Source organism: Chionomys nivalis, chromosome 13 (assembly GCF_950005125.1).
Source record: "Chionomys nivalis chromosome 13, mChiNiv1.1, whole genome shotgun sequence".
NCBI classification, from domain to species: Eukaryota; Metazoa; Chordata; class Mammalia; order Rodentia; family Cricetidae; genus Chionomys; species Chionomys nivalis.
Window position 1 is genome coordinate 10,953,728 of NC_080098.1, and position 24,515 is coordinate 10,978,242.

The 24,515-nt window shown below is 45.1% G+C and overlaps 1 protein-coding gene across 14 annotated transcripts in view; it reads right to left on the reverse strand.

Moving 5' to 3' along the window:
- Kiaa1217 (KIAA1217 ortholog) overlaps positions 1 to 24,515 on the reverse strand; it is a 789,026-nt gene that overhangs the window by 7,430 nt on the left and 757,081 nt on the right. For 10 of the 14 annotated variants that reach the window (XM_057787133.1, XM_057787136.1, XM_057787132.1 and 7 more), the window contains 8 exons: positions 17,504 to 17,679; positions 15,750 to 15,880; positions 15,079 to 15,226; positions 11,762 to 12,221; positions 8,817 to 9,000; positions 6,005 to 6,165; positions 5,212 to 5,379; positions 1,483 to 1,602 (listed from right to left, as the gene is read on the reverse strand). In XM_057787133.1, the coding sequence (XP_057643116.1) occupies positions 1,483 to 1,602; positions 5,212 to 5,379; positions 6,005 to 6,165; positions 8,817 to 9,000; positions 11,762 to 12,221; positions 15,079 to 15,226; positions 15,750 to 15,880; positions 17,504 to 17,679 (1,548 nt within the window). The remainder of the gene's footprint in view (positions 1 to 1,482; positions 1,603 to 5,211; positions 5,380 to 6,004; positions 6,166 to 8,816; positions 9,001 to 11,761; positions 12,222 to 15,078; positions 15,227 to 15,749; positions 15,881 to 17,503; positions 17,680 to 24,515) is intronic. The other 4 variants (XM_057787130.1, XM_057787141.1, XM_057787140.1 and 1 more) reach the window with 2 other exon arrangements.

Sequence of the window (24,515 nt, forward strand, 5' to 3'; positions counted from 1 at the left end):
ATGGAAGGGCAGGTGAGTGGGCCACAAAGAGGTTAATAATGACAGAAACTCTGGGGGGGGGGTACGAAGTGATTCACCTATTGAGTTTCATGATCCAAAATGAGTGTCTGACCTACAAACAAACCCAGTGTTGGGCACTCAACAGTGACCACTGGGGTTCCCATAGCAACTTGCTTCCAATCAGAGCTATCATCAGGTATGGACTTCAAACTTCAAGCAAGAACTGCAGGCAATATCAGAGCCAATTAGAAAAGTCTGCAATGACACTGTGGTTATCGGGGGACCTTTGGGAGGTATGAAGTTTCCAGTTAGTGTTCTAGAATGTTCACATTGGTCCAAACACAACATACCAGGCCCTGCCAGGGGCCTTCTACAAGTTAGTGGTAATAAAGCCAAATAGGAAAATTCCTCACACAGAATGAACAAGCAACCTATTTCTGGGGTGATATCATGAGTTTAGTTTTCTGTGTGAGACAGCTTTGCCTGTCATTGTCTAACAACCTCCAGGCATGTAAGACATCCTCTGCCTGCTGACGGTTTCATCTGTCTACTGGCAGATCACTTCACACTCGGGCTCTGTGACGGCGGCAGGCCAGAGCTGAGCAGGTTCCTTGAAGACTTAGATTTTCCCCTCTGTGGTCTGATACTTTACCTCACTGAGTCTGCCTACACAGGAACTAAGGAATCCATGTGGGGTAGGTAGTAGGCCACCTTGCAGCTTTTCTCTTACTATTGTTTCTCTTTATTGAGAATTAAGTGGTGTCCCTGGTTCCTGAAATATAAGTTTTCTGGTGGGAAATGTTAGGACTCGGGTTGGTTCAACTTTTTATCCTTAATTAACATGAGTCTCTGAACCCCCAAACCACAGGTGCTCTGGATTCAGCTTCACTGTAGCTCTGACCTCGATGCCACCAGTGTTCTCTTCAGCATGGATCATGCTTTGCTACACACCCTGGACATCTCTTCGAAGTCACTAGTATATTATTTTAGCATTAAAACTACACTTACTCATTTTTAAAAAATATACCTCAAAATTGGCCATAATTTGTAAGGATCCTGTTTGGCATTCTTCAGTGTGTATACAGGTATGCTTCTATGAGTCTAAACTTTCATGAGATAGGTTGAAAATGAGAAAAAAATTGCATTTACTTAGTTATTATTTCTGGTTTTTATTGTTGCTGTTGTTTCTAATGAGCTGGACCGAAGCACTTGGAAGGTTTACATTCTCTATTTGGGGACGCTATTGTCTTGCTTTTGCAAACACTACTGTGTGGTGCTCACAGGGAACAATTCTGACTTTGGAAACAAGTCAGATATTTCTAATCTCACTGTAAACCTGTTTCTCTGTTAGTTTCAAAAGACAAGGGAGAGAGCAAAACAGGAAGGCCACGTGCGAGAGGTCAAGGGCAAGAGTGCGTGTTAGTAGCAGAGCAGGGCAGGGCTGTCTGACTGTGTGGAAAGTCCACAGCTGCCTCACGTTACCTTCTTCTCCTTGGGTGGGACTGTGGCGCCTGGCCTAGTGTCTTTAAGGTGGCTGTCAGCTCGGGACTGCTCAGCATGACTGTTTGGATTTACATCCATAAAGGAACACTTCTGGAATGCCTAAGGAATTAAAATACTGAGGTTAACAGGGATCCAGGTGTATGGAGCAGAAAAGAGGCAGGAATCCAAAGACACGGGGTCCCCAACCCTGGTCCTGCATGCAGGTTCCTGCTAGGAGGTAGTATCCTGAAATCCTGTATTGCAGAAGTTCTCAAGTTGGCCCCTGGATGAGCTCTAAACAAAAAAAATTTCCTTATAAAGATGAAATGGACAGAGCCCTAGAAACTGTTAATACTCTTGGGCTGGAGGTGCGGCTCAGTGAGAGGTGCATGCTTGCAGGCATGAAACTCGGCTCAGGATCTCGCATCAAGGGGGGGAAAAGGCTCTCAGGTGCACTTGAGTTGACTTAGTGTTGCTTTTTGTCTTGACCTTTTTATGTTGGCAAATACATGAACAAATCAAGAAAAGATGAAAAGATCTTTATGGTCCTCATTTCTTATCAGTTTTATTGACATGATAGGAAGAAAACCTCACGAGACATTTTAAACTTAGAAAGAAAGAATGCACGCCTGTTCATCTCTGAAACAGTCGCAGATCCCATGCTCACTGTGGCTCCTTTCCAAGCAGCGAACGCCTTTAGCACCATGTGGTCCTGAATGGTCAAGGAGCTGCCAAGCTCTGGACATATGAGTGGGGCCTGCAGCTGGCTCATGTGAGCAGGGTCAGGGAGACTAGTTCATAGAGAGAGTGTAGGGATATAGCCCCACCCATTGGGGGCGTGTTCGCCTCGGGCTAATGTTTACGGATAAATCTGCCGGGCATGAGCCCAGCAGCCCTTTTTTTTCTTTTGCTCCGCTGTGCTCCGCGGGAACCTGTGGTCCTGTAAGTCTATTTCCTTATTAAAGCTGTATATATCTATATAATCTGTCTGCTTCATTTGCGCCGCCACATTTTGGCGCCCACTCCCCCTTTTGTCTAAATAAGATAGAACTAAACCAAATACAACTATATACAATAATAACAAATAATAAATATAACAAACAATATTGAGAACAAAACTTTTGCTAAACATTCTATCTCAAGGAGTCTAAATAACATAGAGAGTAACTACAATTATATAATCTTCAACTCCGTCAAAGATCTGAGAAGGGAATAAATATTACTTAACAATCGAGAGATATCCAAAATGTGCAACAATTGACAGAGACAACTGACTACCTGGGCAATCACCCAAAGTCTCGTTTGCAATGTTGAGTCAACCAACTTTGGCTAAGGCCTAACATAACTGGCATACCATGACACTCTGTTGTAATAAGAGCGGCGGACTAAGTTCCTAGCACCCGGCCGCCCACATGGCTAGCTTATGAACCAAAATAATTACACGGAAACTGTATTATTTTAATCACTGCCTGGCCCATTAGTTCCAGCCTCTTATTGGCTAGCTCTTACATATTGATCTAGCCCATTTCTAATATTCTGTGTAGTACCACGAGCTGGCTTACCAGGAAAGATCTTAACCTGCGTCTGTCTGGAGTGGGAGAATCATGGCGACTCCTGACTCGGCTTCTTTCTCCCAGTATTCTGTTCTGTCTACTCCGCCTACCTAATTTTCTGTCCTATTAAAGGGGCCAAGGCAGTTTCTTTATTACTTAACCAATGAAACAACAGATAGAAAGATGACCCACCTCCATCATTTCTCCTTTTTTTGTTTAAACAAAAAAAGGGCTGCTGGGCTCACGCCCGGCAGATTTATCCATAAACATTAGCCCGAGGCGAACACGCCCCCAATGGGTGGGGCTATATCCCTACAAGAGAGCAGAAGTACTGCTTCTCTCTGTCAGGTGACAGGGTTGGGGACATTGGGAGAGTCTCTTGGCATCGTGACTGTGGAGTTTACTGCTGCTTGGCCTGAGATAAGCATGGCTGTGCAGCAAGCAGCCAGCATAACTGAGCGCCAGTGCTGCCGGCTCACTCAAGAGAACTAGTAAATAAGAGTCTGGGTGTAGGGCATTCTCCACACAAATGCTGTAGTCATTCACAAGTGCAGTTTGCATGAAAAAGAACTTACTGAAGTGAATAATCTTAAATAATTGCCTAGTATTCTCTCTATGTCAAATGTTGACATCTGGAAACACCTCAGTAGGCAGAAAGAAGAATTTGTGACTCTGTCAAGTGAACATTCTAGCATCTGTCCTAACATCAGGACATAGCTGACTGACAACGAGGACCATCTTCTGCCTTCAATGCTTGATGTCTCTCTGTTTTGGTCATCTTTGCCCTCCATGCTGTCTGTTCCTTAGACAGTGAGTCCTGGTTTGTCTGAGATATGCCTGATTTATCTACAGGCTGCCAATTGAGACCGTGTCCTTTAAGCTGTTAGAAGTTATATTTCCAAGCCTGGATTTTCTTCTGATGCCGGGTCACCTGAACATAGGGCTCTATTTAATGGAAACTACCCTTAGAGGGGACTGAAGAGTCTCCTTGTCATGCCGGGGGTCTGACTCAAGAGCACACATGAGCAAACTAACTGGACCGACAGAGCTAGAGAATTTCAGTCTCTATTATTACTAGCCACTTACAGAGCAAGAAGCCAGATATCAGATACCCTACTCCTGGAAAGGGATTGGCACAGAAGACACTGAAGACATAGGACTCTAAATGTGGGGGAGGTCATCTCAAATGGTAGCTAGAAGTAGCTATGACAAATATATGATTTCTATTGGAGTGTTAACATTGGAACATTCAAAAGTCTAATGGTTACTAACTATAAATCTGTTTCCTGTCAGGAAGTTTCTGACCACTGTAAGAACTCATGGAGTCTGCTTGGTGGAGAGCTTGACAATCTGTGAGCTTGGGTGAGTAGTCAAAGGGTTCACCAGCCAATGGAACACTCTGGAGACATACTTTCCTTATAAGGAGCTCAATTTTGGCAGCTATTACCATGAATGTGATGAAAACCAGAGCAGACGCAGTATCACAAAACTGACCTGGTATAAAGTTTCCCCCATTCCACATGAAGGAGTTAGATTCCCTGGGCTGCACCAACCACATGGGTGGTAAGAAGATGACATGTTTTGGAGTCCCACACAGGATCCAGTCTCGCAGAAGCAAAAATGTCCGTAAAAAGTGCGAGTCAAAAAAAAATCCAGAATTTGGTCTAGGAATTATGTATGTATCTAATGAGGTGAGTTCCCAGGACATGTTTGTAGGGAAGAGTCACATTTATGACAGGGACATGGGGTGGCCTTGGGTATAGACCCTGCAATCTATTCTCAGTCCTGGCAGAGCGCTGTGCCAGTAAAAAAGAAAAGAAAAACAGAAACAAAACCAAAAACCCTAATAATATACTCCGAAAAGGCAAGGAAAATAGGAAAAAATAGAATATTCCTATCACTTAGAGCTAGGGAGGTCTGCAACTGATTTTTCTATGTAAACTTTACAGAATTGCTTTGAAAATGGTCTCTACCTACACATCTTCCAGGTGCTTAGAGAGGTGGCTGGCTCTCCGCTTGGAAAAACGGAGGCCAGGACTAAAAGACACAATTAGCATATGCTAGCTCCAACGCCCTTTACCAGCCCCGTCAGGTAACAAACCTGTGGGCTCCAAGGCTTGGGAAGCCCAGATGAGAACTCAGACAGACAATACCAGGAGTCGCCTCAGCTACATACCTGGAGTTCTGCCATGATTTTGTCTCCTTCTTCTTCTTCCTCCTCTTCATCCTTGGCGGAAGAGGTCGGGACTGGTGGTGGGGACGGGGCCCAGGCTGAGGCTGGCTCCTCTGGGGGACATTTTGTAGCTCTAGTCTGTGGGGCTGGCCCAGGGTCTTCACTGCTCACCTATAGGGGATTCAAACCACAGACCCTGGTGTAAGACCCTCAGGTCAGACTACGTGGAGTCTCAATGCCTCTTTAGCTCTGTCTCTTCCAGCCAAAAAGCTCTTTGATTTCCTTGCATTTATCTTGGGTTTGTTTACGTAAGTTGTCACATTGGTGAATGGTTTGAAGAATTATAAAATTGCAAATTCCCCATATTTATAAAAGGCCCTCCCCACATTGCATTTCCGATTGGAAATTGTCCTTTTTCATTTAATACAGGGGACAACGCTTTCCGAGTATAAGCTATGCTCGCTCACTCAACACCTTTCTATGCTGATACTGGCAGCTACGACGTCTGATCTGTTACCTAGGTAAGACTGTGTCTCTTCCCACCCCCACTTTAGGTTAATGATGCCCCACCAGGGAAAGTAGCTGGTGATATGCATTCATATTGTCCCACTAAAGTCACATAAGACTAGCACCCACGGTGCCCAGGCTTGGCCAATAGCACTGGCCGACAGTCTCCATCTGGGGCACTTTCTGGGGATCTAGGTGAGCTGAATCACTACTCATTGATTTTCAATGTTTGGCCAGCTAGAACTGTCTGCACCTAGAAACCAGTTTGCCAGGATTCGACCCATCAGACCTTAGACACGGTCTCCTTTCTGCTGGTGTACACCACATCGCCGGACCTTGTGGTGGTAAGTCCTGACCCAGGAAGGTAACTTCTTCGCGGGGGTGGGGGCGGAGGAGGGGGTGACTTTCCCCCTAGCTTGTCCAATTCCTGCTCCGAATTTGGAGAATCTTCTGGAAAAGAGTATGCCATTTCAAAGATAATCTCTTTTGAAGATGCATCTGGTGTATACAAACACAATAATAATAACTTAAAACTCTCTATTCTCATCATAGACCAGTGATTAAGGGGACAGCCTTCACAACAAACTGAAATGAACTCACAGAAAACCCCGGCATGTGTGACCTCCCTTTTTGCTAACTCAGTTCTCTCATCTCTTACATACTACATACAACATACTACTACAACAGACCTTCCATTGGGGTGTTCTGGGGGTGAAATGATATATAAACATGTATACAATCATTGGCTTATTGTGAATGCAATGCAAACTAGTAGATTTATTATTAAGTGAATTTCTTGGTACATATAAAAACTGATGGACACTGGAAAAGTGAAAAAATTGGAAAACTAAAGTTAAGTCCCAAACCCTTTGCCAGGCTTCCAAAGCCTCCAGGCCCAGCCTGAAACAGTAATAATAAGAATTCACATAGCTATGGGGACAGACCCTAGCTAAAGAGGGGAGAGGTACAGAGGAAATGGGGACAAAGAATAAAGACAAAGAAAACGTGGAACTTTGGGGAGAAGGGTCATGGTGAAGGGTTAGGAAAGATGCCTTCCCTTGCTGGCAATGTGGGGGACACAGTATTAGAAATCAGAGTTAACAGCACTGTTGGGGGACATGGATATCTCTCAGTTCTACCTCCTGTTCAGGAAAGCCATTTCTCACTCAAAGGTTAATTTAACAGCCTGGCTTCTGCCCTTTCTCTACCCGAGACCCACAGACTCACCAAACCAAAACCCGTAACTGGTTTCTGGAGTTTTCTCTTATTCTCTCTATGGACTTGGCTTGGACTCCAAGGGGCATATTTTGCTTTTATGGGAAACTGAGACTTGTTTTGAGGAGATTCTTCAGTTTCTACTTTGAGTTGTAATGAAAACCTGAGTAAGTCATGAGTCTTCCTAAAGGGGTGTGGCTTCAAGGCTGCCTTGACTTAGAGCATCCATCCAGAGTTTGCCAAGGCTGAAAATAGAGGTCTGTCTTCTCAGTGTCCTGAGGGTAGACTCCTTCCTTGACCAAATTAAAGTTTGGTCAAGTTCCTTTAGCCTCCTTGACTGGACCCTGGCCTGGCTACGGAGCCTAGCTTTAGCAGACAATCTTCCTGTCAGCGTAGCAAGGATCTCTCCAGGACTGATACTTCTCTCTCGTCTACTTCAAGAATAAAATTAAAATGAAATTTTTGCCCTGGCAATGTTGAAGCATGTGTGGGCAGCCCATATATGGCAATTGTGTTGAACTTGTCCATAGGTTTCATGGTTTAAGTTGATGAGGACAATTGACCAAGTCTCTTCCTCAAGAGGGCACCAGATCTCATTATAGATGGTTGAGAGCCACCATGTGGTTGCAGGGAATTGAACTCAGGACCTTTGGAAGAGTAGGCAGTAAGTGTTCTTAACCACTGAGCCATCTCTCCAGCCCAGTTTACTGCAAGACTCTTGAACAAATCTTTCCCTGTTATTTTAAAGAAACATCTACTGAATAATTTTTATTTAACAATGACTGTGGCTGTGGTGTTCAAATTTTCCATCAAATTTTTCCTATCTATCCGGTTACCTGTGTAGTTTAACAATACGCCCATGAAGGTTTTTATAAGACCTTATAATGGAAACTTTTGTTTCACTAGTATAAATGCATAAAAATCTCTCTCTCTCTCTCTCTCTCTCTCTCTCTCTCTCTCTCTCTCTCTCTCATACATAGATACACAGAGAGACAGACACACACATACACAGAGACACACACACAGACACACTCACACACACACTGAGAGAAATCAGCATTTACAGCTACAGGTGACTGCTACATATTCTGGGTGACCTGTGTATTAGTGAACTATTTCTGATATTTTTGTTTTGTTTTGTTTTCTTAAGTGGGAAATAGCAATGTACTGAATAATAATATTTATGCCGGTAACTGAATAATTTATGCAGGAATTTTACATATTTATTTACTTTTGGTTTCTGGAGACAGGGTTTCTCTGTGTAGCCCTGGCTATCCTCAAATCAGAGATTCACCTGCCTCTACCTCCCAAGTGCTGGGATTAAAGACATGCGCTATCACTGCCCACTGGGAATTTTTAATCTGAAGGTAAAAGGTGAAAATGAGACATATCTTTACAAAATGTTTGCTATATTTGTGGTGCATAAATAACAAAAATATGAGAATTATATGAGACACCAACAGACTGTGAAAAGATTAATAATAGGGAAGACAATTATATAAGGTAGAAATGTAATGAAATTCTCTCAGAAATTCTCTTCACGGACCTGAGGAGAAAAGCCAGCTTTGGAAAACCATGGCCCCTGCAGCATCTTGACCTCCTCCAGAAATTTCTTTTGTGGAGAGATTGCATTGTGCATGTGTGTGGTGGTGTTATCTGTGGCCTGCACATAGAGATCAGAAGACAGGAGCTCATTCTCCCTTCTCCTGCTACATGAACTCAGGTTGTCAGACTTGGTGGCAAGTGACCACCTGCTGAGCCATGGAGATTCTAGAAAGAGAGGCATGGTCCTGCCATTGCACAGGAGCTTATATGTGTGATAAACTCTGATCTGAGGCCAGGGAGCTCGCACATCTCTGCAAGGCCTGCTGTAGGCTGGTCCTTACCGGACAGCTCCTGCTTGTCACCAGCGGCGTCAGCCTTCAGCCCTGGGGTGGAAGCTGGAGGCATCTCCAGGTTAGGAATGGATTTCATGATGTTGGCTTGAGCTTCTTCCAGCAGCTTCTCAAACTCTTTCCCATTATATTGTTCAAGATTTTGCCTTTTTTCTTCCCATTTCCTTTCTGCTTTCTGCAGGAAAATAACAACTGCAGCTAGTTTAAAAACTAGAGAGAAGACTTAGGTTATAGATTTTATGCTGATGCATGTGCCAAAGGGGTTTCACACAGTTAAAGTGTTGATAATCCCTGGTCCATCTGAGGCTGCCTGCCATCTTATATCGCCACACTGCCCAGATCCATCGAGCTGCTTTAGTCCTTGTGACACTCACCCACAGAAAAGCTATCTTGGAAGCTCAAATCTACCTCTTGACAATCACTCGGCACTTACCACATACTCTGTCAATGCTAAATTAAAATGGGTAGGGATGTTGCTTCCAAAGGTGTTTTCTACTACTCAACTTTGTTTTCTAAATTCAACTTTCATTGCAAAAGGAATGTTTAAACAAATAGAAACCCAGACTCAAACACTCCCTAAGAACCACAGTAAGAACCGAAGTCCCGGTTTTACAGTGCACTCATGTATTGAAATATGATAAGGCACTCTATTCATACGTACAATTTTATGTTTTTATGCATTAGCTGCAAAAATAATTAAGGTTAAAAAAATCCTTTGCTGCAATTCTAATTCTGCTCAAGACACTATATGACTTCTGGGTCATCCTTTCTTTCTTATAAAATGGGAAGGGTGTTGTTTAGATTCTCTGCTAGCTTGTGGTCAAGTGTCATGGTGGAGATGCAGTCAAGTACTTTTAAACAAACAGAAGCCCTCCTGCTACCACTGTCAGTCTCCTGTGCTTTCCCTCCCCAGTGCCGAGCACCTGGCATGCACTGAGCCTGGCTCACTGCTGACCCAAAGGCTATGAGATAGGAAGGATCAGTGAAAGAATAAAGCTTGCCTGATTTGTCAATGGCCCAGGAGACAGAAAGGCCCTGGGCCTCCCTACCCATGTTCAGGGCGTTTTCAGACACAGCGCCTAAGGGTCCTTTTACATCATGAAATACACACATCTTACGGACAACTGTGTCTTCCAGGCTTTTAGTAGGTATTTATAAAATAAAAGTGTTGTCACAGTGACATCCTTTAAGTAAGGAAATGCACACACCCCCCACCCCTGCCCCCCGTGCTGGGGATAGAGCGAAACTCCACCCACAGCCTCCCATCCCTTCCTCCATAAGCAGTTTTTATATAGGTGACATGGATCTGGCACAGACATTGCATGTGGAATGGAAACTACCCCTGTCTAGAGGCCACGTGACTGTGGCTATGGAAGTTTTAAGAGGTCATCCCAACACCTGGAGTTATCAGCTGGTGACATGTAAGCCAGGTGAGGGTGGGTATGACCAGGTTGCTGGGGACACAGCTGGGGAAAGGCTCTGGGATTAGGGGAAAGTGAGAGCTGGGGAAGCAAAATGTATTTAAAATAATGTGTTTTTTTTTTTTTTTGTATGTCCTTTGTTTTTCCAGTGATGGGAACCCAGGAAGCAGCAGATGCTCAGCTTTGTTGTCCTGTCCCCAGCATCTTCCTGTGTAACCCAGGCTGCCCTCCAACTCCCAGCCTCCCTGCTTTAGCCTTTCCACCGCCACAGCACCGGTGCTGCCTGCCATGGCCACTGCTCTGTCTCCATCCTTAGACTACGAAAACTTCCCATTTGGCTCCTGCCATTCCAGACCCCTCTCATCAACTGACTCTGTATTGTCCCTGGATTTCCTGGAGATAGTATTTTGAAAACTCACTGCTGTCAGACCTTCTGTGTTCTCAAACATCTCTACATCGCACCCCAGGGAACTTGAACCGGCTTCCAACATACAGATCAACATTCCCAGATCAACATAGAACCAGCTAAACTGGTTTCACTCCCCGCCTTCCTTCTTTTTTAGGAATGCTCTAGCCCAGAATGCCTTCCTCCACATCTTGTCCTGGCTAGTTTTCTGTCAACATGATACAAGCTGGAGTTATCTGGGAAGAGGAACCTCAGTTGAGAAAGTGTCTCCATGCTCCATACAATGGCCTGTAGACAAGTCTGCAGACACTTGCTTGATGAACGATTGACGTGGAAAGGCTCAGCCCACTGGAGGGTCGGGGTATATAAGAAAGCAGATTGAGCAAACCACGGGGAACAAGCCAGTAAGCCGTGCTCCTCCACGGTGTCTGCTTCAGTTCCTGCTCTGGGTTTTGGCTTTGAGTTCCTTCCTTAGCTTCCCTCAGTGGATTGTGACCCAGGATATGTAAGTCAAATAAAACCTTCCCTAAACAAGTCACTTTTGGTCAAGGTGTTTATCACACCAGCAGAAAGCAAGCTAAGACAGTGCCTTTTGCTTACCCAGATTCTAGTGACTTCTCCAAAGCTCCGTTAGCATGGAGGCTCTGTGTGTATTGGCTCAGAAAACGCACAGGCCTCATTTCCCTAGAAGCTTGCACTTAGCCACGTCAAGTGGACATACCAGATCCTAGATCAGCTCCCATGGGAGCTGGCGGATGCTTCTTAGCCGGTCTTTCCCCATGAGAGCTCGCTGCTCACATTTACCAACATATCCCTGACCCATCTTTCTCCAAGTTAGGGGGCATCCTTACACCCGATGACCTTCTCTCAACCCTACTCCCAGAAAAATCTAAAAACAAGCAGCAACAACAAAACCCCTAAATATCTACAAAAACCTATTTTTAGTCACGTATATCTTTGATCCATATTATAATCATATGAATACAGTCCTATTCATATATGTGCATAGTACATATCCATACATTGGAATTTAAATATACAGCAGTCAGAATATAAACCCTCTGCCTGCAGGGAGGCCATGGGTGTGAGAAATGGAAATCAGACTCTACCTCAATGGACACTGCCCTGTTCTTGGCACTCACACTGTGGATTTCTTCAATGAACAAGCTCTGCATGGAGGAACCATTCATTGGGGTTTGAGGAGACTGGGGGGCTGGAGCTGACTGTGGTGCCGAGGTTGCTTCCTGTGTGATCGCTATGGAACTGGCTGTATGGGAGCCAGTCCCTCCAGACAAGTTCTGGGCCGCATTCAGCAAGGCTGAGGAGTGTTGGGAGGGCTGCATGACCACAGGGGAGCTCTGTACATGGTGAACCGTCATGGTGGACACGGGCACCACTTCTGACTTCACATCGCCGGGGCCTCCGATGCTGCTGTGGACGGACTGTCCCGGCACGTGGACTGTCTCCTCCTGATGCTTCAGGACCTCTGCAGCCGTGGCCTTCTCCATGGCAACGTACTGTGCAGCTTGGGCTGCATCTGTGCCTTTCAGGAGCCCATCAGTGACATGCCTAGAAGAGACCATGTACAGTAGTGTTAAATGGTGACCAGTGTCCCTCTGTGATCTCATGTCCCTCTGTGATGCCACGCATCAGTACCAGTTTAGGTGAAAATATTAAAGAACTCAACGGTGAAGGTTATCTTAGTAACGTTCCAAAGCCATATGGGCTTTTGCAGTTCTTTCTTCAAAAGACAGTTTCATGTGTGTGTGTCGTCATTGATGTGTGTGTGTTTGAGTGTCAATTCAGACACACACGAACCATCTTCACACAGAGAGCAGAGGATATAACCTGTGGAGTCTCAGTCCTTACTTTCCACCTTGTCCGAGGCTGGACTTCATTGCTGCCATTGATGCCAGTGTGGTCATCAATGCCAGCACAGCCTGTGAGCTTTTGAAGACTTGCCTGTCTCTGCCTCCCATCTGGTCATAGGTGTATTCATGCTACGGCACCGGGTACTACCTGGGTTCTAAGGATTTGAACACAGGTCCTCAGGCTTTGTGGCAAGTGCCCTTACCCATTGAGCCCTGCTATCAGCCCCAGGAGATAGTCTCTTCCTCTTATGGTAGCACTATTGTGCCCAGACTGTTTGGTGGTGATAAGTGAAAGTGAACACACATTTATTAATACTCACTCCTCCACCTGATTTTGGCCTGTGAAGCCCTTAAATACACTCAATTCTCAGACAGAAGCTCCTAGAAGCCTTCAAATTCTTGGACTGTGAGCCATGTTAGCCTGTGTCTTACCTTATTGCTGTCTTTACCTGTATTTGGACTCAACCAAGCCTTTGAAATTCAAGGCCTACTGTGACTGCGAACTGAGGTGTGTTTTGTTCCCCATCTTCCTGAACATGCTGTGCAAATGTTCTACAACTGATTTATATCCATGTGCTTGGGTTCTGAGACAAAGTCTATGTGTAGCTCAGGCTGACCTTGAACTTGTGATCATCCTGAGGGCTGGGATTATGAGCGTGTGCCACCTTCCCTGGTTCTTTGGGAGTCATTCAAAGTTCTATGTCTATTTTCACACAGGCTGCAGTTGAAAAGACAAGAATCTTTGGAAGCACACACATGTGTTTGAGTGTCAGTTCTCACATGTTCTAGAATGTCAGGGACATTGCCACTTTGAGTCTCAGGTACTTCTGTAGAATGTTAGGACGGCAATAAAGACAGTGCCTTCTTATAGCCAGGAGGTGATGGCACAGTGACTTTAATCCCAGCACTCACGAGGCAGAAGCAGGTGGATCTCTGAGTTTGAGGTCAGTCTGGTCTACAGAGTGACTTCCAGGACAGCCAGGGCTAAACAGAGAAATCCTGTCTTGAAAAATAAACAAACAAAGATAGTGCCTCCTATGAGGAGTGTGTGTGTTTGGGTTAATACTGTAAAGTTATGTACCGAGAACTGTAGCAAGTAAACAAGGGACTTGGTCCCCACGTTTTAATTAGTCTGGCATTCTCTTCTTACTAGAATGCTTTCTCTTTTCTCTGATTTGAACAAAAGACACTGGGTTCTATGACTTTCTTCTGCACATCTGTGCATCTTTTGCCTTTTACTTTACCTATTATAGGCTTCTTAAGTCTCCAAGTCACTAAGTATTCAAAGCACATGATCCCATCTTTTTCAAGACCTGTATTCTCTGGTGCTAAGACAAATACTCAGCTTAGTCACCCTGTGCTGGGTATAAGAACATTTTTAACTGGTTTCCAGAGAGAAGAGAGAAGGACACTGCTTCCTGCCAGCCACGGTTTTCATTTAATGGGGTTGGCTTAGTTTAGACTTCATGTCTGTCGCATTGGGTAACAGCTTACTGAAGATATAATTTAACTGATTTTTAGTGTAGTGGAGGAGAGAGTTCACTTGGTAAGAGGAAATGAATGTCTAACAGTACAGCTCCTTCCTGGACGGTCTATGTGGACTTAGAATTCCTTTGGCATCTGGCATTTCTGAAGTTGACTCTACCCTTGCTTTGGAGCATTATCTTGTTGAGGTTAGTTATTGTTAGAAAAATCGAATCTGCTTCTTATGACTAGTTATCCATCCTAAAGTTAACTGCATATCCAATATAATTTTCTTCTAAAGCTGATAGAGTGATTATAGTCAGGGAAGAAACTTTTTACAAAGTTTCTGACATTACTTCCACCTGGGAATTATTCTTTCTTTTTTCCTTCCTCATATATATATATAGTGTGTGTGTGTGTGGTGGTGTTCATGGCTGAACACATCCTAGGCAAGTGTTCTACCACTGAGTTACACTCCTGCCTCTGTAAGCACGTTTTCAATGGGTTTGATGATTCTAGAACTTTTTCATTCAGGCGGTGATTCCTCTGGATCTTTCTTCACAGTAGTGATCTTTGATGAGCAGGTCCACTCAAGCATGCATTTCTTTCCTTGGTGGTACCATCAGATTCCCAGATACTCTTTCAGTAGGTAAACACTTGGCTCGGTTTTTCTAACTGGAGTCTACTGCACCCCCCAAGGCGAAGGAAGCTAATAGAGTATTTTAATTTGTTCTTTGCCTACAAATTGTTACATTTAATTTTTGAAACTATTTGATTTTTGAAACTACTTACCTAATTTTATTTCTAAATTCATTAATTTCATAGTAGTGGGAATCAAGCCCAGCACATGACTAACAATTTAAAAGCCTATGATGGGTCCAGTGCAAAAGTCTGCACTGAAGGAATTATGCCCTCAAGCCATATTGTAACAGATGTTGAGATTGTGAGCTGGATGCCATAAATAAGGGGTGATGAGTCATGATGTTAGTAGAAGTAGGTCCCTGGAGAAGGGCAGGAACCTAGAGCCCATGAACTGTACGGCAGCCTTTGAGCCTCCTCCTCACCCACCCCAGTAGAGCCACGGCAGTCACCTCCGCAACATCGTCAGGACATCCGTCATGCTTCTCACTCGCTTCAGGAGGCTGTCCAGCTTGTGCGGTTCTTCCTTCAAGAACCTCACGGCCTCCACTTCTATGCGCAGGACGGCACGCATCTTATTTTGCAAGGTTGGAAATTCTCCTACAGGCCAAACCAGCAGTGAATTATGGGATAGGAAGGCAGAATAACCACACCCATCCCATGCCTAGGGTAGCACAGAGAAGTACCATGCCTACACGTCGGGAGACAGTGGCCAAGAGCACAGATGGTGACGTTGGACAAGGTCACAACCCCTCTAGATCCATCCCCTGTATATTATGGTTACGGTCAACTGAAAGTTAGGGTCGTTTTCAAGATTTGGTATGTTTGTCAGGTGCAGTAAAAGTGAACAGACATTGTTAATTGTTTACTCAGTTTCCATCTTGAGTTCCCTCTCGGAGAGTCCTCTAAGAAGTCCCAAATGAATCTTTCCCTATCTGAAAGATTATTTATTAAATATTTATTTGAAACAAGGTTTCACTATTTCCCTGTACTGTTCTCAATTAAGCGCAAGGTATCCTCCTGCCTCAACCTCCTGAATAGCTGGGATGACAGGCTCATATTTGAAGATTCTTACACATTCCAGGAAACACACTTCTAACCTCCCTTCCTGCAGAAGCCTCACCTTTGAGGGTGGCCACAGCTTCTCCCACTTGGCGCAGGAGGAACGCTCCGTCCTCCACATCTTTCAGCGTCACCACGCGGCCAGCGGATGAAGAGTCTTTCTTCAAGTCCTCAACGAAGTCCTCCAGTTCGCTGTGGGGGAGAGGGTCAGATAGCAGAGGAACTGAACATGGAGGGTCTCAGGAAGGACAGGTGAAGGAGCAGGGCATGCCCTGCCGTGTCCCAGCTCCACCTTGGGTTCCATGGAGGTGGTGGGAGCGCAGTAGATGGTACTTTGTTTTGGAACCGTGCATAGAGATGCAAGGCAGCTTCAGGAAGGTTCTCCTCTGCCTGTCATTTGAGGCCCAGTTTGGCCAGGGATGTGTGTGTGTGTGTGGGGGGGGGGGGGGAAGTGGCATGTGGCTTGTGGAAGATATTCTTAATTTTCAAGGGTATGAATGTCAGCCAAGGGAGCAATGAGTACACTTGGTGACAGGAAGGGAGGGAGAGAAAAACAGAGGGAAGAAAGTGGTGACAGACTAGAAATGGAAGCAGGCAGTGTGCAGGGGTGGCATGAGCCAGTTACTCCAACAGAAGGAAATCAGACAATCAGGTTTCTCAACTTTGACATTTTGGACCAGATAATTTCTTTTAGTGCAGGACTATCTTGTGCGCAAATGATGTTACACTGTGTTCCCGGCCTTTACCCACTGAGTGCTAATAACAAATGACCCCAAATTCCAGTCATTTTGGACACACGTGAATGTCCCTTGACATTGTCAAATGTCCTTTGGAGAAAGCAAAACTGACCTCAAAACTCCCTAATAGATAACCTCTGGTATGCCTGATAGTCCCACCAGTGATGATCGCCTCTCTTCTTATGGCTTAGCACGCACATAAGATCTGATTTCTGGGGTGTGTGTGTGTGTGTGTGTGTGTGTGTACACAGGTACTAACTCCAACAGAGCTAAGTTACGTTCTTCCACTTGAAGCAACAAAAACAATCTGTCCAGGCATCTTTACTCATTCCCCCATGTGTTTGTATCCTTTCAGTTTGCCTGCAAAATTAAGAAAAAGCTGTTTTTGTTTTTTTTTAAAAAAAAAAAAAAGATTAGTGAGGATAGAGTGCTGAGAAACACAGGACCACTAGGTGGCAGCAAGTGATTAGCGACTGTGCCTCCTGGTGCCTTTCCTAGTGGAGCAGGCAGAGGATGGTCATTGAGGAGGTGATAGGACTCCTTTCCTCTAGGTAAAGTGGAGGGAGCTAGGGTAGCTGCAGGAGGGAGTCCAGAGCTCAGAGTATACATTCATTAAGGATGAAGTCACACACAACCAATTTGACCTCTTCTGACTCTTACTAGAAGTCCATCAGAGGACACTTTGCTGGAGTGGCTTCTCTTGTTCTACTGTGGGTTTTACTTGTTATGCACAGCCCAGACAGACATGCAGCAAGTGTCCAGAGCAGGAGTATGGTCTATAGAAGGTACCGTGCAGATAGGAACGGCATGATTCAAACATGAGATGCCATTATCACCTTGTCCCCAATTCTCCTGCCAATCCCACCCCTCCTCTCTACATATGTCCCACACTTTCCTGGTCAAGAGACATGTTGCCATGGGGACAGTAGAGTTTCCCAGGCCTTGATAGAGGGACACTTGGAACCACAGATACCAGGCCCAGCAGATCTCTGATGTACACAGAGATAGAGAGGAGGACAGTACCAACTAAGAAGAGCACCCTGTAAACAGTTTTTCTTCCCAGGTGGCCAGCACTTACCGTAACTTTTTGACAATCCTCTCCTCTTCGTGGAGGTACTTCTGTCTCTCCTGCTCCACCAGGGTGCGCTGGCGTTGCACCGGGTCCTCCAATCTCTGCATTGTCTCCTTCACTTTGCTACTGATTTCCAGCTCAGCCTTCTTCATCATCGCCCTCAGAATCTCCTGGTTCTGCAGCTGCCGAACAAAAGAAATCAGCTTTCATTGGCTTTGCCTGTCTGCCATCATGAAGCCTGAATGCCTTGCAGTCTTCAGAAATGGGCTCAGAGAAAAACTACAGCTGAATCTTTATTTTGGTAAGAAAGACAAGAAAGCAAGGACTTGGCTACAGCATCGCTTCCTCGAGGAACCGTTGAGCTTCAGCAGGCAAATGACAGCTGAACTTCAATTTGTGTCTATAAAAAAGGTAGGATCTTTTCTACTCTTCCACTACTGTTACACACACACCACACACACACCACACACACCACACACACACACCACACACACACACACACCACACACACCACACACACACACCACACACACACACACCACACACACACACACCACACACACACACACCACACACACCACACACACACACACACCACACCACACACACACACACACACCACACACACCACACACACACACACACACACACCACACACACCACACACACACACACACACACACACACACACACCACACGGTGCAAACTCTGATGGACATGGTTTTATAGAGAGGTGCCAAGTAGACCAATCAACCCCAATCCTTAGCCCCCTAGAGACCAGGGCAGCCACCCAGACTTTCATGCCCTCTGTTTTACTTTTCTCTGATGATTTTGGATTTGCTTTTCTTGGCAGGATCACGTGAGGCTCTCGTGTATACTCAACAACCACTGGCTTGACAGGAATTTTTCAGAATGCGTTTTAAAAGTGAATCTGTACTCTCTGGTTTGTTTGGCTCCGTGTCTCAATACCATGAGTCATAGTTCCTTGCCATGTGGCTCTCAGTATTGATGGTGACAGTGATAATGAGTCCAGAGGAGACCAAGGCTCTTGGAAATTTACTAATTTCACTGGATTTGACAAAGACCGCATGTGATCTAAGCCCATAATTCCCATACAATTTTCAGAACTCACTGGTTTTTCATCTTATGGAGCAGACAGCATGTATGTTTGCAGTCAGATTTCATAAGACCCTTGTCATCACTTGCATCCTTGGGGCACAGTAACGAGTCTTTCATACGTCTGGGAAGTGAGCACCTTCCCTCAGCCTCAGCAGCCGTGATTCCATTATAGTCATTCCATTAACCCTAAGTCCCTCCAGAAACACCAGAGAGTCCTTCCATTGTTTGAATTGTTTTCTGGACCCTTCTCCACTACAAGCTATCACCTCACAGGGTGGGGATGCTGTTGTCATCGGCCCCATTATATCTTCACACTGAAGGGGAGGACAGTTCGACCATGGTACCATGGTACCATTTGTTCAGGGCCTCATTGTGGTCTCCATTACCCAAGTAAAGAATAAGCTGGGTCACAGGTATAGGCACCACTGGGTCCCAACGTCAGTGCAAGATTCTGTGTGGCATTTACTGGCTAAAGAGTCTATGGCTGTGGATGCTACAAGTTCCCATGACTGTTAGAAAGGAAGTGTGGTAACAGGACAGTGCCTTTGCTTGATTGTGGGGATTTAGTCAGACAATTTAAAAACATGTTTAGGGGAGACTCTGGTACAAACCTAACTCTGAGAACACACCAGCTATTGTTATCAGAGAGCAGGAGCCTGGGGTTGGAGCCTGTGGTCGTATCTGGGAGGGAGCCAGTAAAAGTGGGTCACTCTTGGTGACCTTTGTGACCCAGTCATGCTCACACAGCTTTGTTAGCTAACGTCCTTTCCGTGGGCTTCTGAAATCAGTCAGTGCACAGCAGTCATGAGCCTCCTTTGCTGTGTATAGCTCTGGCCCGTCCTTCCTTGAGACAGCCCTTCCCTAGTGTCTCGTCTCTTCTCAGGTCCTCACATCAACATCCTCTGGTCTTTCTGACTCACCAAGGTCCTTTCTGCCACAGTGACCTTGTACCTACATATCTCCACCTCTTGAAATGGTCTTCCCGCCTCCTAGTTAATTTCTGCTCTAGAAAGAGGATCTGATAAAATCTTTTAAACAAATGAACGTAAGCAGCCATCTTGATAACTAACAAAGAGCAGTGGAAAACCCAGAATGTTCTCTAAGTGGTTGAGTTAGGGAGTGACCCCGGCCAGCTCAGATGAGCCTTAGGCTCAGCCTGTGCTACAGACGCTGTGGTCAACACCGTATAGGTCAATGAAACATAAACAGTAACAGGGCCTTCTATGAAAAGCTTGGCTCAAATTTAGGGCTATGGCGCAAGCTCTGCAGAGCTCTGCCTGGGAGGGGGAGGCACAGTGAGTGGAGATGGCCGTGTAAGACACAAAGATGTACACTATTAAAGAGTTGTCAAGGTTATGAATGCCTGAAGGATTGTGAGAGAAGTGGCTAATTTAACTGGGATGCAAACTGAGCATTGGGAATTTTTTGACTACCTGAGTGACTGTGTTTTGCCACCAAGGACAGTGTCATGGTCTAAGAAAGGGGCTCATGAAAGAAGAGACAGTATCACTGTGTCATGAGCTAGGGTCCAGCCCTCTACCATTACCCTCCTGGCCACACCAGAAGAAACAAGCTCAAGTAACACCATAATCTCATTAGCAGCAGACATTAAAATGGCTATCAAAATAGGAATTATTGCTGGGAGGGCCTTCCCACTGAAATTGGAAGGTAGGAAATAGGTCCCTCACAGAGGTCACATGACTTGTTCAGGCTCATTTGTCGGTTATAGGCCCAATCAGGGTTAGAACCAGGTCATTTTATCCCGTCTCCCGAACTGCTCTTCTATCTAGACATGAGTCTTGTTCTAGGCACACACAGCATTTCTGACACACGATGGACACCCTGGAGGACACCCTGGAGGAAGACAATTCCGCATAACGCGTCAGTGAGTTCCCGAGCCACCAGAGCAGAGGAGGAACTGCTGTTCCTCAGTGCTGGGCTCTGTGAGTCTCCTTGCAGCAGGAGGCTCCCTGGGAGTCAGGGGAGAGAACAGACAGGGAGCTTATTACGACACTGTGTGTGTGTGGGGGGGGGCACTTCCTGAAGGGAGGAACGCCGAACTAGCTAGTTTCTCAGTCCACTTCCCTCCTCTGTCCTCCTCTCTCCTGCCTTGCTGCTGTCATCACCTCCTGGCCACAAAAATGCCCTGGTTCATTCCAGCAGAGAGCAAAAAGAAAAGCAGAGGGCAAGCTTTTGATCCACAGTTGTGCTCTTAGTCTTTCTCCATGCCAGAGAGCACGGTAAGGTTTGTAGGTTTTCCCTTCAGTAACGAAGGAGCATCAGTTCTGAGAAGGGACAGCATTCAAACAGTAAGAAATGTACTCTCGCACCAAGACAGCTCCTCAGGCTCACACATACGCCCACCAGGAAACACCACTAAAGAGAGAGACGTTTTGGGGTCACTCTAAAAGTCCCCTTCACAATCCCTCACATTTGCGACCTCTAGCTGGAGAAAACCACCCGCACTTCTGCTATCACAGAACAGCTTCCCCGTCCTGGAACATCATGCAAACGGAATCACATGTTGTCCATTGTAACTGGCTTCTTTCATCCAGATCTCCCAGCCCCAGTGCTGAGATGTGGGCCTTGCGTGTGCTAGGCAACTGATCTACCCATGAGTCACACCCCAGCCCAGAGCTGCCGAGGTTGCAGCAATGTTATTTCAGCCGTCTGTTCTCTTTACGGCCAAAGTGACATTCCCTTGTATAGACGCACTAAATGTTTTATAGTTTGACTTGATTCTGGTGATATTGTTCAAGTCACTTATTTCAAAAGGTACTCTTGTCACTCCCTTTCACGTGCAACTGTATCATCTGTGAGGAGAGACAAGTACACTTTGTGTTCTGCTGTCATATACCTGCATTTCCTTTGCTAGCCTTGTTCTGCTCGGTAAGATATTCAGTGCTAAACAGAGGAGAAAGGCGATTTCTGTCTACTTGGTTCTTGCGTTTTCCTAGGATCATGAGTGGGGTTTCACTAGCAATAGCGTTTCCTATGGGCTGAGGAAGGTTCTTTCTCTCTAGAGACTCCTGGGTGTTGGTGTCACTGACAGTGAGTTCCAGCATGCTTGTCTTGTATTTACTGAGAGGTTATGCATTTTTTATTCTGTTGATAGGGTTGAACACAATTTCTATCTCTATGCTAAAGAACTCTAGTATACTTGAGGTAATTATTTTTTAATACATTACTGAAATTCATTGCTACTATTTTGTTGAGGGTTTGATACCTTTGTCTTCGCAAGGGCCACTGGCCTGTGACTTTCCTACTGCTTTCAGGGCATGTGCTGGTTAGTTTTTGTGAGCTTGACACAAGGTAGAGTCATCTGGGAAGAGTGGAATTCAATGGAAGAGCTGCCTCCATTAGGTTGGCCTGTGGGCATGTCTTTGGGACTTTCTCTTGATTAATGATTGATGTTGGAGGTCCCAGCCCACTGTGAGCAACGTCACTACTGGGCTGGTGGTCCTTGATTTGTATAAGAAAGCAGGCTGAGCAAGCCATGGAGAGCAAGCCAATAAGCAGCACCCCTCCACTGCCTCTGCTTCAGTGCTGCCTTGACTTCCCTTCATGATGGACTGGGATTAAGACATGTAAGCCCTCTCCTCTCCCAGTTGTTGCTTTTAGACAGTGTTTATCACAACAGTAAAAAGCTAACTAGGACAGGGTAACACTGACTTCATAAGAGGAGTTGGGCACTAAATTTCCTTCCCTTTTGATTTTTTTCCCCTTTTGGGACTTTGAAGATGTCCTTAAACTTTCCTGTCTGTTCTTAGTTCTGATTAGAAGTGTCTATTAATCCTGATTTATGCTTCCATGTATGAAATGCTTATCCCCATTCTACCTGTCTTTTCTATTGATCCTTGTTTTCTAGCAAGCTGTTTACAGCATCCCTTGTTGTGGTTTTCCCTCCAATGACCAGTCTGGGTGTTTACTGGGCTCCTTAGTCTGTGGTTTCATAACCTTCGTCAAGTTTGGAAAAATTGCCCCCACTCTTTCTTCCCACATTGACCCTTGAATACTGCTCCACGGGTCACTAAATTTTAGTGTAATTTCTTCTTTACTCTTGGATGGTTTCTATTGCTGTTTTCTATTGCTTTCTTTGGCCAGTGCTTCATCATTTAAGTCTATCTAGATACTGTGTGTCTTTTCTTTAACTACCAAAAGCTCTATCTTTAAGTGCTTAAAGCATTGGTTCACATTTTCTTCTAAATCTGTGAGAATAATTTGAATAGCCTTTTGCAGTCTTTGTTACTGATGTAAGCGATCTTCATCACGTCTGGTTGGCTTCTATTGGCTGAGTTTTCATAGATCATTTTTTTTTTTATAACCATCATTCATTGTCTAGTAGCTACTGGTTGGATGTCAGGCATGGAGTATTCGTTTTTATTGTTTTCCTTAAAGATTTTGGGTATTCTCTGACAGGCCAGTTGTGTGTGGCTCATTTTGTTACTGAGAGGGTTATTTGTAATCTTTTGCAGGGAGAATCTAGGGTGATCTTTATGCTAGGGCTACTTTGGTTCAATGACTGGGATATAGCTTTTTTTCTAGTCTGTACTTAATTCTGAGGTATCCAATACGGCCTCTTCATTCTTTCTTGTGAAAACTTGAACGGCTCCAAGCCTGGGTGGTCTCTAGGGAGATTTTGACTTGCTGGTTTATCTAGTCTTTACTTGGTCCAGAGGTCTGGTCATTCTACACATACTTAGTTTATTACCCAATAGCTGGCCCACAGATTAACATAGTCCTTTCTATACAGAGGCTTCTTCTATTTGGCAGTCCATTTCATAAATGCAAGCTGCTTCAGCTTTCTGAACCTTGATTTTTATCTCCTTAGCTGAACAAGATGATCCCAAGACTGCTGGAGTTTCTGCATTCCATCTGAAAAAAATTGCTTCCAGGCAGATGCACGGTTCAACCATGGGATTGATTCATCTGCCTTGTCTCTATCCTTCTAAGCAACCCAGGCCCAAGATCTCTGTTGTCCAGTGTCTACAAGTCACGTTCAACAAGTTTCCAGTTCTCTAGATGTCAGCAATGGGATGGTGAGTGGGGCCGCAACTACTCCCTCTTAGCTGAAAACACAACTTATTAAAAATGCCTTTGATGGTTTTATAAGCACACTTAGCATGTTCTTGGCCACTAAATCTTTAATTAGTCCAAGTGAGTTATCCATGTCAGCTTCATGAATAATGTAGGAATGTAAAGTGCTTAAACCTAACTACCTCAAGATAGCCCTGTCCCTCCTAAGCTCACACGTGACAAGGTAGCCCTGCCTCTCCTAAGCTCACCCATGACAAGATAGCCCTGTACCTCCTAAGCTCATCCGTGACAAGATAGCCCTGTACCTCCTAAGCTCATCCGTGACAAGATAGCCCTGTACCTCCTAAGCTCACCCGTGACAAGATAGCCCTGTCCCTCCTAAGCTCATCCGTGACAAGGTAGGTGAAGCCAGCCTTGACAACATGGTCAGCTGACAGAAAGCACCAGATGCTGCAATCTCCTGGTGACACTAAGCAGTGGGTATGCCACAAACTCGGGGGTCTGGGACTAAAAACAAGACACCAGAATGACTCCTAACCACCTTCATAAAACAAGCAATGCCTAGTCACGAACACATGGTATCTGGATGTTGTCTCATCCTCTTAGATAGTCTCTTGTCTGTAGATCTGACTGGACCTTGGTAAATTGTTTAGTAACTTAACTGTCAACTTCTATATCGGTTCTATTTATCATTTCTGCCTGGGTGGAGAAACAGTCTGTCCTACAAGGGCCAAACTTTGGTGTACTTTCCTCTGGGATACACATTATCCTGACTATAATTCTGGACATCAGAAAATAAAAAACTCTAGCACAAGAGATACATTAAGATAACTGTTGAATTATGTCAGGCCAGATTCTAGGG